The following is a 17,851-nucleotide window of genomic DNA, read 5'->3' on the forward strand; positions in this document are numbered from 1 at the left end:
ATGTCTTTTAGGTCCCAAGAGTGGTTTTGTAGACACCCAAAACATGTTGAGGCAATGTTGGGTGATAGGTTTCAATGACGGTATGTGTTGGTCTAGGCAAGCCTCCACACACTGAACTGTATGTGTTGAGGGGAAATTAAATGTCTTTGTTCTGATGAGGATAGATTGGAACTCCGCTGTGGTGGGAGGGGGGGCAGCAACGATGACATCACTCCAGCTGTTTCCGTGGCAACCCCAGGGAAAGTTGTCCTTTCATGTAAGTTTCAGCGCAGCATAGTTAAACTAGGACCCTCCCTCCTCTCCCTCTCGCTCTCTCTCTCTCTCCCTCCTTCCCTTTCTTAAACCTCTACTCCCTCCATAATCTCTTGTTCAGTGAGAGCTGGTTGGCTTTTAGATGAACTCTGGAAAGGGAGGGGGCAGAGGGTTCAATCTCTTTTCTAATCTTATACCTAAAATGCTGCATAAATGGGTATCAGTGCAAGGTGAGGTATGCAGGTGCTAGTGAACAATGTATAACTGTACAAGAACTGTTCATTGAATGGAGATTATTGAGGCACACACCCCAAGAGGTCTAATACAGAACAGTACTTAAGAACAATCAGATATTCCATGGCATGCTGCCTTTTTGGTACAGCACTGAGCAGTACCAAAATGTCACAATGTTACAGATTCCACTCCTCTTCCCTTACTCACTGTCGCTTTCTGCAGGTCCAGACCTGATTCAGCCTAGATATGGAAAATACAATAATACTTGGGTTGGGTGTGGAACCACATTCCCTTCCATCTCCCCCCTCACCCCAGTCATGCAGGGAATGCACACACACACACAGACACAGGCACACAGCCACAGACACACACACACACACACACACACACAACTGGCATTACTATCATCCAGGCTTTAAAGGATTAAGGTTAACATCAAAAGTCTAGAGAGAGAGGATAAGTGTGACGCATCACAGCAGCTAACCTGATCATATTTGTATTTACACTTTCACAGAAATACATAAAGGCTCTTAAAAGAAATATAACATGCCTTTCGCAATCCTGCACCTTGGTCTGATAAGCGACTGTGATTCCAATGAGCATATGACCATGACAGATACATTGTGCCACTGAACAGAGAGGATTTCCTACATTGCTGCCACTCACTTGTGTGATTAAAGGGAAAGTTTACCCGAAATCTATTTTCATGTGTAGTTCTGGTCAATCCATACTGCATACCATCTCGAACTATCACTATTTCGTGTGCAGCTGCATCATAGCTATCGAAAAAGCAACATCTGTGTTTACCTTTTAAAAAAGTCTCATACCACGTTAAAATACGTCAGAGGAGAGTTTTTGCACACTGGGAATAAGAGTGCTGAGGGGCAGAGGAGAGGCATGGAAAGAGGGAAGGGTTGCCTTTCTGCTGACACACTGAGCTCAGGGTACATAGGGCACCTTGGCATGCAGCCACACTGACTTTGGCCAGCAGCACACAAGACAGTCAACCTCCCTCTCTGTCCCTCACTTTACCTCTTCCTCCACCCTCTTTCTATTTCTCTCACCCTTGCCTCTCATCCTCTCTCTCTCTCTGACAGATTATACTGTAGATTATAAACTCAGTTTAATACAATGGCCGGCATGATTCCATCTATAATCTAGATTCTTCCTTCTGGCTCCCCCACCCTTAAAGCTTATGGTCCACACAATGTGCAACAACTACATAACACACACAGCTTTGTTATCCCAAGTCATAACAGAAAAATACTCCTATGAGCAGTAGCCATCTAGACATGCAAAGTAGTATTCTTTTTTTCTAGTATTATTGTTCTCTGTACTAACAAGAGCACAGTGGGCTCTATGTCTGATCTCAGTTAATAAAGACACTCTGTCTGATGAGACTAGAGCATTAAGCCTTTTGGGGGAGATTCATAATAACAGTGGAATTTGGGCTGGTAGAGTTTAGAATGTCAACTGTCTGAGCTGCACTGATCTGGGGCCAAATCAAAGTGATCAGTCTCATATTCTGCCTGCCTGCCTGATCGCCTGCTATGTCCTATGCAAGGATCCTATGTAGCCTAGTGTATATGAGAGATTGCATACAGTAGGCTTGATGGAAAATGTCATATACACACATGCACGCACACATGCACACACAAGAGAGTTTGAGAGTTTGTATACAGTAGGCTTGATGGAGGTCAGGGTCAGAGTTAAGCTTTCAAGTTTACATATACTATAAAGCTTTAGACGAGGGATTCTGAGGGGATTCTGCTGTTTTAATCCCAAAACCGTGCAACATGAACTACTAACTCTGGATTTATTGTTATTGTCTACTTTGAATTCCCGTACAGTACAATAGCTGACATGTGACCTGGATCTGACCACTCCAGTGAAATGGCGCTCACTTTAATCCAGTCTCCCTGTGATACTCCTGCCATCACATCCTAGCCTGTGACACATAATGACTTCCTGTAATTCCAGAGAGAGTTGAACATGCCATGAGTTTCATAACTGGTCCAAATCCATACTGCAGCCTACCCTGTAGCACAATTGACCATAGCTGTAGATTTGCAGGTGTTTGCTTTTCCCAGGGATTTGCCGTGGAAGAAGAAAGACATTACTAGGTAGAAGACATGATTCGCCTGCCATTATGGAATGCCTTGCCAGAGAGCAGGGGATCAATCGGCCGTCTGGAGGGCACGCCGCAAAACATAGTGGCCACTCGTGGTACCTTTGCAATTTTCACTTGTAGTTCTGCCCAAAAAGACAATTCCCAATGCAATTCCAATGGTGGAGTCGGTATTGTTCCTGGCCAAATGAGGTAGATTCCAGGGGGACTTTGATTTTCTACAATTACTTAAAATATACAAATTTCATGCCTCGGCCGCCGCAATTTTTTTTATAGCCCAGATCGGACGATAGAAGCATTTCTCTTACCTCTATAAAGCGCTGACGTCATAAGTAAGAGGCTGAGCCGGCCAAGGAATGTGCAGGGACTGTATCAGCACAAGCGAGGCACTGAGGACGAGCACGGAAGTCTTATGAACCGTACCTTCAGCGTGTTGCATCCAGAAGTGCCGCAACAATTGAACACTAAAATACATAAATTCACATTCTGTGTGCAGTATAGGCCAGTACATGCATGATTATTTTGTATATTCTCAATAATAGTTGTAACATGTAGCTATACCGCATGATCATGAACGCAAGATGACAATATAGGAGCCCAATAAAAATGTGATGATGGTTCATTGATTTTAATGACTATGATGCATAATAAATAGTTCATTATGACAATAAAGACACTGATGTTGAAAATGATAAGACTTGTGATATGTGATAGGCTACAAGTTTTGATTTTGCAAAGGGCATCATTTGATGGCAATCCATTTCAAGTTAATAAATGATGACAGCGATGATTAGGCTGCACAAAGTAGTGTCCAACTAATATAATTGTGCTGAAATATTTATAACTAAATATCATTTGATTAATTATTATTACTTTACTGTAATTGTTACACAGTTTGTGATTGGTCTACCACATGGATTCGCCCCCAAATTTGTTTGTGTATAAAGCGTTGACAATTTGTCTGACGGTAAGGCTTTCTATAAGTATACTTTACCATCATCTCGTGATCGATATGCTTTGGATCAAACAGTTACAATTATTTCTTAAATCATTACCATTTGAGTCAACTTCGAATGCAGTACGTTTCTCACATTACCTAATGCAGTAAGTTTCTCACATTACCTAACTCACATTACCATAACCTTTCTGATTAGGCTACTAGAGAATAAAAGAGATTTAGTGGTCTAGATGGGATTGACAATAAATTGGTTGATGACGAAATAACATGAAATATTGTGGCCATATTGAAACTAATCGGTTGGTATATTTTGAACACCTAGGCAGATTAGGAGCCTCTCATAAATAATACACAAAAAAAGGATTTGCACAGAATCTGAATAAATGACACTACAAGCTGCTATTATTGAAATTAATCGGGAGACGTCAGACTTCAATGAGTCCATTCCTATTTACAGTCATTGCCTCGGAAGCATTATACCTAAGAGAGTGGTGGCATTGAGCTCAAATCCTCTCTCTGTTTTCTTAGGCAATCAAAGGAGCCCTGAGGGGAATCACCAGCAGCTAGAGCAGGAGGGAGGGAGGGATGGAGGGAGAGAGAGGAGAGAGTGGATAGAGACAGACAATACTACTCAAACACAGCTGCTATTACTTGAACATCATTAGGCAAGCTGTTGGCAGATGAGTAGCAAGACAGACAGGTACACTCTGACCCCTCTCCCCCATACCTGAGTGCTCTCGGCTGGGTAAAGCATGAGCAAATTTCAGCCTTTCTCCCCTCCCTATGGAGGTATGTTCAAGTGTGAGTCACTAATACCAGGAAGCAGGGGTTTGTTTTGAGTCAACCGGTTGGCTGCTTAGTATACACAACAGAGCTGGACTTGTGCAAGATATTTCCCTACAATAGAAGCTCTGGTTATGCTACTGTAAGTGGTCCATCTTTAACAAGACATCAGAGTGCAGAAGTGAGTATTGGATACACATCCAGCTGCTCATACTGTATAATGGGTCAGTAACTCTTTGAAATGTGGTTTTCATTCAAGCCTCTCGATGTTTCCTTTTCGTTTCCGTAAAAAAGGGTTTAAAAGGGTTCTGGAGACTTACAGACAAGACACTCACTTATCCCACTGTCTGTGTGTGTGTAGCCATTATTAGGCATCTTAATGTCATTTTTGAAAATAACTTTGCTTGGTCCTTTGTCATACAAATTAGAGCAGAGCAGCAGGAGGACACACACACACACACACACACACACACACACACACACACACACACACACACACACACACACACACACACACACACACACACACACACACACACACACACACACACACACAGTAATCAGATTCTTTCTATGGGATTAGAGTGGAGAAAACTATCACCACAAAAGAGACCAGAAAGGACTAGAGAGAAAAGGAGAAAGAGAGAGAGAGAGAGGATGCACAAACAGACATTTGACCAACATGATCTGTCAATGTTGAGGGTATGCCTTAATGTCAGAAGCTGCGGTCTCTCTGGTTGACAAAAGTCAGAGAACAGGAATCCCAGGTGTGGCATTACATTAAACAACAGATATTCATATGGTTATTAGCCTATACTGTAGATCATGTGACAGATCCTCTCTCTCTAAGCTCAGCATTAAGAGAGTAGACATGGTAGTCCCCAATGTGCGAGGCTGAAATGTGCGTCACAGCCGGGGAGCCGTCCCTGATCTATACACACACAGTGCTGCTTTCCAAACCCTCACGTGCCTGTTATTAGTCCAAACCACTTCCCCCGGAAGCTTTGGACAGATTTATGATGAAAACGATGGGGCAGGAATTAACCAGCATAATCCAACCATCTGGGTTTAAGAACAAGCACAAGCATGTGAGGGTCTGGCAGTGACGCTGGGGGAGCACAAGACTAGGATTACAACAAAAATATCACCACTCCAAGGTAGGTGAGACCTGTCTCTTTTCAGTGTCTCATCCACCTTCATTCTCTTTTTGTTGCTTTTCTAACTCTCTCAATCAATCTCAACTGTGACAAAGTGTGTCTAAATGAGACAAAGTGCATCTTGCTAAGCGATACCACAAATTCTCCAAACAATTTATCTCTACATCTATCGCAACTCTTCATTCTGAAAGAGCCTATCACAGTATCTTTGCGTTGCCTGACATTTTAACAGAATTCAGCCATTCATAATTCGTGATAAACATACTTCCATCTTCATTGGTTGATTTGCTTAAATTTCCACAGATCAAGGAGAGATTCAAATTGCCTTTGGCACATTACACACAGGGCACACCAAGAACTCTCCCATTTACGTATACATATATGCAACCCATAAACTATCACAAGGCTGCTTTGTTCATGACATCTGTGGGGGGGTTAGTTGCTCCCTCTTGTCCTGTGGCTATTTAGTGAGTTATTCAAAGAGCACATTTCCATTGATGTAAACAGTGACAGTCAGGCATTCAGCCCAGTCTCCGACCACACTGTCAGGTGTCATTTGCATACAGGATAGAACCCTAATTCTCAGGAAGAGGGGGCTAGCATGAACACAGCAAGCTTTTTCACCTCAATTTCATGGTGCCTGACCTGAGGCCAAACATTGGTCATTTCAGCTGGCATGTGACACAGTAGGTGTGGTGACCCATGGTGTTGACCAGTGGTGTGGTGTCTGTGTGGATGCTAGTGGTTAAAATGCTAGTGTGCCAGTCAGTGTGACCCAATTACCTGGAGACACTCTTTTAGGGGCTTCAGAAGGACTGCAGAGAACAGAAGCTTTCATGGTTGCAAGTGTCATAATTCTATTTTGGCATTTGCAAAACAGCATCTAGGCCTATGTGTGCTCTCCATTTTCTTTATCCAATGTAAAATGTACTACTCACTATTGTTACTGTATGCACAGCTTTTGTGAATAGGCCTACAGAACAACTAGCCTATGACATTGGGATTTCCCTGTTAGTGACTTAAAAACTGCAAGAATTGGAAAGTCAAGTAGAAATCCCTGAATTCTGTTTAGCTTCACCAGCTGCCATCTGTTTGAGGAGATTTCCCTTGGTTCCTGAGCACAGCCCAGTGACTCAAACTTTAATTAGCTCTACCAGCAGAAAAAAACTAAAAGGTTCCTAACGGATAGCCAGCACTAAATGAGGGCTGGATGGAAAAAATGTTTTGTTCGAGGCCAGGCCAAAAGTAAAGGGGTGAAATAAAGGAGGGACAACCCAGTTTAGCATTCAGATAGAAACATTAAAATTGTATTAGTCCAGTTTGTGAGTGCTGAGAAGAAGGAATCCTTACAGATCATGATCTCATATTAATTTCATGTATGACCATACAGTAGTACACCAATGATCCAACCACATTGCACATACACACAGGTTTTTATCTCTTAGACATTATCAATGTTCCAGTGATGTTTATAGGTTCACACAGGATGATAAGTCTATCATCTAACCAAGAAATGTTTTGCTCTCCCATGTGAGAAATGCTGACATGCTGGATTTGGCAGGACATTGTCTATGAGATAAACAGAGTTAAACAAACTAAGCAACATCTAAAATACACAAAGAGAACACACATTCCAAATGTGGTGTGTGTTTACGCTATCTCTGAGACAAACCTGGAGATGTCGCAATTACTACACTGTAAGCATCTGTGCTCCAGTTTTCTGAGTCAGACGCAGCTCATGCCATAGAGCATGGCTTTCAAACAGCATTGGTCGGTGACGGTCAATGTGGTGAACCGGTAGTTGGGGAAACTGAAGTTGCCAGTGGTTAATAACACTATGATAACAGTATCCAACCTTAGCTTAGTCGCTGTGTTAAGAGGTAGGCACTGGTGAGTCTAATACTTATCAGAAAGCCTACAAGTTAATGAGTTACAGTCCTACTACAAACAGTCAGAGTCAGGAATGTGATGAGATCAGCCGTTCAACAGTACAGGTGTGGACATTTACATAATACTGCATGTTCATGCTGTGACTGTCGTAGCTACAGTAGTCTAGCTAACATTTACAGAACAATCCTATTTCCTCTTCCTGTGCAGGACCAGAGAAGAGCTGAGACCTCCATGCCTCACTCAGAACAAACGCAAGACGTCATAGGAATGAAGGGAACTCCCCCACACAAGCTCTCTCTCACTCTCCCATTCACATTCCCTCTCGCTGGCTGCCTGTCTACCCTTTTGTCTCTCTTCTCTTTCTCTACCTCTCTCCCTCCCTGTCTGCCCACTTTATTTTCCTCACTCTCTCTGTACCCTTCTCCTTCCGATTCCATCTGTCTGTACCCCCCCCCCCCACCCATCAGAGGAGATATTGTACTCTCAGAAAGATCCTTACTCTCCCGTAGCCTTGCAGACAGACCTGTGTTGAGCTCCAGGACTGCAGTTAGTAACTTGACCCCTCTCTCAGTAGAGACTCATGCTGTGTTTACCTGTACCCACTCTCTGCTTATGTCTCCACTTCTCTTCCTCTACAGTATGTTACCTTCTGTCTCCCCTTTAAAAGGGGCAATCTGGATTGGTAAATCCATTTTTTGACTTTTAAATTATTCATATATAGATTTTTGAACAATATAAAACTTATAAATGCCTCAAAAGCTTAGTTGAACTGTCAGAACCTAAAATATAACCTTGTTTTTCTCAATACAATTGTAAATAAACACTGTATACCTTCAAGGCATGGTTCAAACTATGATTTTGATCTAATGGATGGTCCGTCTTTGCATCCATAGTTTTGTCTATGAATTTGAGTAGTTTTTCAAGCCCCATCTTTTAGCTGTTTACCACAAAAAAGTGGTGTGGTGACCGCTTTGATTTTGTTTGAATCCCAGATTGCCCCTTTCATCACAGATCATGTCCAGAGCAAAGGTTAGAGCAAAGGACCACTCTCTCTTTTCATCTCTCTCTCTGAGTGATGTCTAGACAGGGGTTATGAACAGTTGAAATAGGCCTTTCACCTGGTTCCTCTGTATACACACTGAAGCAGAGAGACCATCCTAATGGCTCTCTCTCATGGTCTCTTCTTCATGTCAGGATCTTTTTTTTTTTTTTTTTTAAAGTAACATGGAAATTAGGTCACCTGACCTACTTCCTCTCTCAGCCTCTAGTGGGATATTCAAATATGATGTAATGATAAGGGAGGCATTCAGAGAGACATGTAGTATTTCACCATCACCATAAACCACAGACAGGCAAATGTTTGGGAGCCATTCCTGTCCTCTGACTCAAGCGTGTTGTATTTGAGTTGGAGCCACAAGCTTGGTCTTGGCTTGGTCTCACACTGAATGGTGCGAGGATGGCTTCTTCACATGAGATGAAGTTCACCTCATGTCTTGCATCGGTGACGGAATGTCTGTAATTTACTCCTCTATTTTCACACCCAGTCAACATGAAAGACAGAGAGAGAGAAAGAGAACAAGCTGTCAGCAGGATCACTCCTGTGCTCAGTTTCCTTGACACCCTTGGCACTGCGTTGGCTGGGTATGTGTGTATCAGTGGCGGCTCACAAACTGCACTAGCTCTAACAGGTTTACAGCAGCAGTGGCTGTGCTCTTTATGGGTGATGCATCATCAGAAACCCTTAATTAGCCCAGTGTGAATGGTTAATCACCCACGGAGAGCATGAGGGGGCAGGTCTACTGTACCACACGGGGGTCATTACTGAGGGAATGTTGTCTAAATGTTAGCCTACCATAAAATGAGTAAGGGAACAGAGGCTGGGGTCATCGACACACAGGGAAGACAATAAGGCTGATGAGTAGACAAATGTACAGTATTTGAGACGCTGAAAGGGCTCACATTGGTTAATGTAGCATGGGGAGCTGATTATTGCAGCTTTGATGTGTTTGATGTGTATTTATAGCATCAGACGCATCTTATGTAAGCCTGACATATGTCTCTACAATACATACTGTATGTGCTATCATCTATCATCAACGGTCTACAGTATGCCCACATGGGCATGTGTGCATATAGTCAGCAGTGGTTGGTGTTGTGTGAAGGAGTTCCTGTGGAATTTTGCTATGATGAGTCGTTAACAAGTCCGGAATCTCTATCCCACTTTGAGGCAGCATGGGTGAGAAAAATAACGCCTTTGTAAAAAAATAATAAATAATAAAACTACCTAAGATACAGGCCAATGATATCATGCACACAGCATATGCCACCTATGAAAAGTTTACCAGTATGCCGTCATAATGTGCACATATCCATGACTCCCTCACACTGACACTCGGCACCAATATCGGTGTAAGAGAAAAACTCATTGGCCTCTTCAAAGGCAAACGCAGAGCATGGAGAGAACTCCTTCCACCTCACTGGAGAACGATGGAATAACATTTCCATGAATATATGAATAGAGATGAGGTTGATACTTTCAAGGTTTTCTGTGGGCGAGAGAGGGTATTGGACGCATGTGTTAAACAGTCCCACACTCACCATAGCTATTCTATGTTATCATAACCAGTCAGAGCCGACATAAAGGGCATGTATGTGTGTGTAAAGTGTGTGTGTGTGGGGGGGGGGGGGGGGGGGGGGGGGGACACAGAGGTAGAGAGACAGAGGGCTAGCCCTAAGAGGCCAGGTGAAGGGTGCCATGGTTTATTACAAGTGGGAGAGCAGCCAGGCTCTCAGACAAAGAGGCTCTAATTAAGAAAGAGCCCCCTGAGCCACTGGCCTACTTGGCTAAATTAAGATTTAGACTGAAGCCCAGGGGAGAGCTCCTATTTATCCCTCCTCTGGAAACAGACAGAGGGATCGATCTGGGAGGTCAAGCTTGGCTTAGCACCACCTTAGGCTTACCTACTGTAGCTAGGATGTAGGACTCGGTGAGATGTGATGCATATGTGTTAGGGCACATACACAAATGCTAAACAACATTTCACACATTTGATTCAGAGGCTTCCCCTTTTTTAATGTTTGTCTTACTTTGCATTCATTCATACTCTGAGTCGCCTCTTGCCAAACTCCCATCTGAAGGAAAACAATTCCTCTGTTTTTCAGCATGGATTTCAGCTGTTTTTTGTCTGAGGGAGGGTGGGTTCTCTCTCATTATATAACGTGTGCTTGTGTGGCAGGCAGGCTGTGGTGGTGTGGTACTAGCTACTGGAGCTAGCTAGCGTAGCCGAGCGCTCCTGTGGGAGTTCACAACAGGACTGAAAATAGACAGCATGCACACACACACACACACACACACACACACACACACACACACACACACACACACACACACACACACACACACATCCCAGTGATGAAAAAAGTGACGCAAACAGGGCTGTTTTTAGTCAAGTGGAAAATTAGCTCGGAAACAGAGCGAAGAGATGGGGGGGGAGAAAATAACAGAAAACATATTTGTTATAACAGTGTGAAAAACAATATTGAAAAGTATTTCTTGTTCACTCTTAAAGCCGATAAATCTGGTTTATTTGTTTTTAGCATTGGCTGGGATGAAATGAACTAATCATCAAGCCTTAGAAATAAGACTGACTTCAGATGGATTGAGTGGTTGGGCATAATCCATATCTATCACCTGTTAGTTCTATCAATAAGAATAGAGTGGCATGTAATTAGTATTGATGTTGACAGCTCCTCGTCTGGGCTTCTGACGAAGTTAGTGATAACCAGATAATCCTCTTAGCTACACCCATGATGAAACACGCAATCAAAACTACAGATCTATTTCTTAAAAAAAACTGCTTGAAGAGACCAAACTTTGGATTTCAAGTCTTCTTAAAGCACAGAAGATATTACTGACTGATCCCCATTCTCCACATCCAGCTCAGAGATTGTAGATTCCATCTCTGTGATTCTCCCTGGTTTTCCACTGACATGGCAGCTCATGACATGTTCCAACACTGATGTGGTACAGCCATGGTACGCTGGGCTTCACTCTCTCTCTCACCGTCAGCTGTGTTCACGTTCACCGTGTGTAGCCTATTTAGTTAACACTGACAGTTGGTCATTGACTGACACTCGCTCTCCTCCCATCTCTCCCTCCCTTTCTAATGAGATATTTTTAGCCTGCCCGTGCAGGCATGCAATACTCAGTCGGGAGACGGGGGGATGCAAGGTGGATGCAAGCCTAACAAGCGCACACACACAACATCAAGGCAATTTTATCCTGATGCCATTCCCGTCTTTCAACATTCCATTTATTCATCTAATGTTGTGGGAACATTTTACCCACTGAGGTTTCCTCCATTCTAAATGTGGATGGCACAGTCTCAACTCTTACACAATGATTTGAGTGTGTGTATGTGTGAATAAGGGGGCAAGAAACCTTATTCTCTTGAATGGGCATAAGGCTTTTTTTTTTCACACACAAAGGCTTTTTGTCCTCCACAAATCCATTCAGATTTACAAAAGCATGGATATAGTATAAACAAAAGTAACCAGGAGAAAGAAAAAAAACAGCAGCTCCATCTGCTCTTCCCCTGGTGACATGCACGCTGTGTTTCTGAGTCAACCACGGCAAATAAAGAGAGAACTAAAGAAAGAAAAAGAGAGAGAGAGAGGTTGAACAGAACCATTAAACAATGAGAAAATAATCCTTCTCACCTTGGGGAGTCTCAGCGAGTACCCATTTCAACATAAATAACTGTAATAGAAAGGTAATAAAGTGAGACAAGCAGCACTGAAGTGCTGGTGGGAATCGCTTTGGAGTGACTGGTATTCAAACTGGTGTGAAAGGGGCATTCTCAGACACCAAGGTCAGCCATGTTGGTCAGGCAGGATGAGAGGATGAATATGGTTTATACCAGGGGCGAGAGGACACTTCTGAGGATCCAAAGACCTCCATGTCACTCGTCAAATGCGGCCCACATCTCCTTCCTTCTGTCCAAACATTTCTCTCCCTCTTTATCCCCTTCTTTCATGTGGTGTAAGTCAGAGATCTGTAAATCACCCAGAGAGCCCCTGACATTAGGAGGTAAATCCACCATTGGCCTCCCAGGGTCAAGACCCTGCTGATGGAGCACTTTATTTATATTCAGACCAGGGGGTGGGGGTTGTTTCCTTTCAGCTTGAACAGGACAGAATGCAGAGGGTTTAAAAGCAGGACACCCCTCTAATTATCCTGGAATGAGCTTCATATTGGAGAGAAGCAGAGGCACAAGACAGGCTGATTCTACTGCTTATCACTGACAGGGGAGAAGACCATGTCTGAAGAAGTGGCATACAGTCTGTGCTAAATATGGCAGGGTCTCATTGTTCCTAATGCTGCCCACAAATACCATTGCAGTAGTCCCCACAAATACTGTTGCATTTTCAGAAATGTTGATGATGACACAGACAACGGTAACTGAGGCAAGCAGATTTACTTAATTAAAGACTGACAGCATCATCTAGGAGACAAACTGAACACAATGCTCACTTAAGACTCTGAGGACTATGTTTAGCCGCATCTCATTTGTTTCCATGGGAATGGGTTTCCTCTGAGTTCATGGTCCACCGCTAAGATTCTTCCGTCTATATTTTCCAGGAGCTAGAAACGTGGTTGTGCCAAATCCATGCTTGGCTGGATTTCAAGTGATTTCCTCCATGTTCCTCCAAGCATTGTGTTGCTTCATCTAGCCCATGTCTGAACGGCCGCTGGCCTGTATTTTCCAATGTGGCCTACAGTTCCATATGTTCCAAGTTATTACATTGACAAACAAACAGGGTTACAGTTATGGCTTATTTGAGGTTTAGCTCCTATTCATTCCAACTCTCAAAACACTGGCATAGAGGCCCAGTTTCAGACTTAGACAAGTTCATGCATTGAGGGGTCCAGAGATGTACTTTCTCATCTAACCATAAAGAAAGCTTCACAGACATATACTGTACATGCAAAATGTGGTCTAATTTACAAAGGGCAAACATCTGCACAAGAGAGGAAGCGGGGGGAAGATAGGTTTGGTAAGAAGATAGTTGCATCGTATTCATCTCTTGATACTGGTTATTACCAGGTTATCATGGTGAGAAGGCATAAGAAGTATAACCACTGGGCCCCACTATTTTACAGCACCAAACCCTAATCTTGATCACCAATCCCATGCACTGATTTAGAGGTATGTGTGTTAAAAGCACACCTCCTGACCGAGAGCAAAAATGAGTCTGGGTTAGTAGAGCCCACACCCTAAGGAGTCTCACTATCATACGTTTCTCTGCATTCAAATTGCCTTCTATCGCGCATCAATGACCCACTTTGGGAATTCCCTGGGCTACGGAATGACCTTGGGAGTGCGTTCATTTTCTAAAAAACAAGATGTAATAAGCATACATACAACCGATAACACACACACACATGCTCACAAACTCTCAGACTACTCAGAGACTACTCAGACTAATTCAATCAACACTAAAGACAGCAAGGAGGTGAACCCAAACTAGTCCATAGAGTACACATTCATTCATGCTGTCTCATGGGGCTTTGATAACATTGTGCCCTGTGAGAGCAAAGATCAAGATCCACCCAACCATCCATACCAAATATGCCATTGATATCATATTCTTAGTCCTTGAATCAGTGCTTTTAGTAGTGTACAGTAAAACAAAATATAGTCTTACTTTATTGCCAAGATGCTCAGGTTTACAGGCACATAAAACTCTCAGATATAATCATGTATACTCTTCTTGTTTAGTATTTTCCTCCAGCCCTGCTGGCACAGGCAGTAGCACTGGGGGTTCCCTTCTTAAAGATGACCTTCAGCTAGGGGTGGGAGAGACATGTCCGCTCAGCCCTCTCCCATTTCTGTCTCACACACTAACACCTACACACACACACACACACACACTTCCTCCTATTGTGCAGTCTTGCACCCCGCCCCCTCCCCTCCTCTTCAGTCTCCATCTCTCTATCACTCCCGCAGGTATGAGGTGGCCACAGCACAGTGAAGCAAATCAGGCAATCCCATCACAGCCTGGGACCAATCATGGAAAAACCCCACAGAAATATCTTTCATTCAGGACCCTGCCCTCTTGCCTCCCACTTCTTCTTCATCTTTGCTATATAGCTCAGCTCATGGTCCATATACTGTAGGTATGTCTCATCCCTCTATCACTCTCTCCATTTGATCTGTCACTCACAAAGAGGAAAACCCCTGGGGGTTCGTTCCCCATAAGGCATCACCTCTGTGTGTGTGTGTGTGTGTGTGTGTGTGTGTGTGTGTGTGTGTGTGTGCGTGTGTGTGTGTATATATATATACAGTTGTGGTCAGAAGTTTACATACACTTAGGTTGAAGTCATTAAAACAAATTTTTTAACCGCTCCACAGATTTCATGTTAACAAACTATAGTTTTGGCAAGTCGGTTAGGACATCTACTTTGTGCATGACACAAGTCATTTTTCCAACAATTGTTTACAGACAGATTATTTCACTTAGAATTAACTATATCACAATTCCAGTGGGTCAGAAGTTTACGTACACTAAGTTGACTGTGCCTTTAAACAGCTTGAAAAATTCCAGAAAATGATGTCATGGCTTTAGAAGCTTCTGACAGGCTAATTGACATAATTTGAGTCAATTGGAGGTGTACCTGTGGATGTATTTTAAGGCCTACCTTCAAACTCAGTGCCTCTTTGCTTGACATCATGAGAAAATCAAAAGAAATCAGCCAAGACCTCAGAAAAAAGATTGTGGACCTCCTCAAGTCTGGTTCATCCTTGGGAGCAATTTCCAAACGCCTGAAGGTACCACGTTCATCTGTACGAACAATAGTATGCAAGGATAAACACCATGGGACCACGCAGCCGTCATGCCGCTCAGGAAGGAGATGCGTTCTGTCTCCTAGAGATGAATGTACTTTGGCGCAAAAGGTGCAAATCAATCCCAGAACAACAACAAAGGACCATGTGAAGATGCTGGTGGAAACAGGTACAAAAGTATCTATATCCACAGTAAAACAAGTCCTATATCGACATAACCTGAAAGGCCACTCAGCAAGGAAGAAGCCACTGCCCAAAAACCGCCATGAAAAAGCTAGACTACGGTTTGCTACTGCACATGGGGACAAATTTCTTTTTGGAGAAATGTCCTCTGGTCTGATGAAACAAAAATGGAACTGTTTGGCCATAATGACCATCTTTATGTTTGGAGGAAAAAGGGGGAGGATTGCAAGCCGAAGAACACCATCCCAACCGTGAAGCATGGGGGTGGCAGCATCATGTTGTGGGGGTGCTTTGCTGCAGGAGGGACTGGTTCACATCACAAAATAGATGACATCATGAGGAAGGAAAATTATGTGGATATATTGAAGCAATATTTCAAGAAATCAGCCAGAAAGTTAAAGCTTGGTCGCAAATGGGTCTTCCAAATGGACAATGACCCCAAGCTTATTTCCAAATTTGTGGCAAAATGGCTTAAGGACAACAAAGTCAACGTATTGGAGTGGCCATCACAAAGCCCTGACCTCAATCCTCCAGAAAATGTGTGGGCAGAACTGAAAAAGCGTGTGCGAGCAAGGAGGCCTACAAATCTGACTCAGTTACCCAAGTTCTGTCAGGAGGAATGGGCCAAAATTCCACCAACTTATTGTGGGAAGCTTGTGGAAGGTTACCTAAAATGTTTGACCCAAGTTAAACAATTTAAAGGCAATGCTACCAAATACTAACTAAGTGTATGTAAACATCTGACCCACTGGGAATGTGATGAAAGAAATAAAAGCTGAAAGAAATAATTCTCTCTACTATTATTCTGACATTTCACATTCTTAAAATATAGTAGGGATCCTAACTGACCTAAGACAGGGAATGGTTACTAGGATTAAATGTCAGGAATTGCGAGAAACTGAGTTTAAATGTATTTGACTAAGTAAACGTCCGACTTCAACTGTATATACACAGTATCTGCACCCCATTAAGGCTTTAGGAGGGATCAATCAGCAGTGCCATACAGACAGCGGAAGCCCTGCCCACGCACCCGCTCCACACAGCAGCCTCCAAGAGAGAGATGGAGAGAATAAAAGAAAAAAAAAAAAGAGCTGCTTCCTGAACAGATGATCCATTATACAGAGGAAATATTGCTACTGTAACACCAGGTTGCAGACACACAAAAGGTCATGCAGTATGTGTGTCCATTTCTATCGTGAGCAGATTTTCCCATGATGGTTTGAGCTGTAATACAGAAATTATGAAAATGTTCTGGAATGCTAATCAAAAATCAAAATAGGTTCAGTGATATGAGTCATAATAGCTGGGTTTTCATCCGACACCATCATTAAATCATAATGATATGAACAGAGCAGCTAAAGAACTAATTTCTCAGGTTGGAGTATAGATACTCCTGAGGGAGAGGAAACTTCCCTATAGTGAGAAAGTGGTTAGTTAGTTAGCTAGCACCACCACTCTTGGAACACATGCCTGACCCTATGGCTCCACTCTAATGAGTGATTCGAAGTGAGGTCTGAGTGTGCACAAGATGGGGAAGTTGCCTTAGTAATTTATAAATAAGGAACCATCATGGTGAAATGTCTGATGTTTCCTTCTCATTTTGTATTTGGTGTTTTTTTTAATCAAATACAAGGTAAAACCATGGTAAAGACACATACCCCTGGCAGACAGCTTCTTAGTGTTGATAATTTTGGCAGCATACTCCTGTCCACTGGAGATCTTCATGCATCTTCTCACCACAGAGAAGGCACCCCTTTAGGAAACAATACAGAGATAAGGGAATTGTCAGTGAGTCCATCTCTGTGATACTTGTTTTGTATCATTAACAATACAGAAATGTACCTCACTTTGAATAGTGCCACCACTTGAGACAGTGAAGGGCAGGGATTAGACAGAAAACAAACGAGGATTATTGAATCTACCTCTCCGTTTACAAGATAGGGCCTACAGTGTCAACAGGGTGGGGAAATTAGAGGTGATGAGGCCATGGGCCTCTGGCAAACTACATAAATTAACATAGCTGGACTAATTGATGTGCCTTGCCACAACATTACTAGGCCAACTGATTGCGCCCTATACTGTACAGAGAAATATCTTATTTACCTCTACACATTCATTCATGTTTTATAGTTGGCTCGGACGTGGATGGTTTAGAGAGACAGCGCGCACTGGAGCGCACGGCGGGCTGCTATGGTGAGTTGATGCGCTCTTGCCACATCGCTAGAAATAGCACCTCAGACAGCGAAAGTGCAAGTGACCTAATTGTCCCCACCCCCGCAAAGCAGCCTAGTGCTAGTAGGCAAACCCTAATGCCAAGGGATTTCTCCTCTGTGCATGCAAATTATCATCATCAAACGTAGGCATCGTTGTTGTTTTAGAAAATATAAACCTAATCTGAGATGTTACAAAAAAAAAAAAA

General features: G+C 43.0%; 1 protein-coding gene across 14 annotated transcripts in view; it reads right to left on the bottom strand.

Annotated features, from left to right (window-relative positions):
- The window catches only part of LOC310805645 (calcium/calmodulin-dependent protein kinase type II delta 1 chain), a 58,169-nt gene that overhangs the window by 39,549 nt on the left and 769 nt on the right, over positions 1-17,851 (bottom strand). For all 14 annotated transcript variants that reach the window (XM_083671419.1, XM_083671420.1, XM_083671425.1 and 11 more), the window contains exon 2: positions 17,091-17,185. In XM_083671419.1, the coding sequence (XP_083527545.1) occupies positions 17,091-17,185 (95 nt within the window). The remainder of the gene's footprint in view (positions 1-17,090; positions 17,186-17,851) is intronic.

The sequence above is a fragment of the Argentina silus genome, assembly GCF_951799395.1.
Source record: "Argentina silus genome assembly, chromosome: 1".
Lineage (NCBI taxonomy): Eukaryota > Metazoa > Chordata > Actinopteri > Argentiniformes > Argentinidae > Argentina > Argentina silus.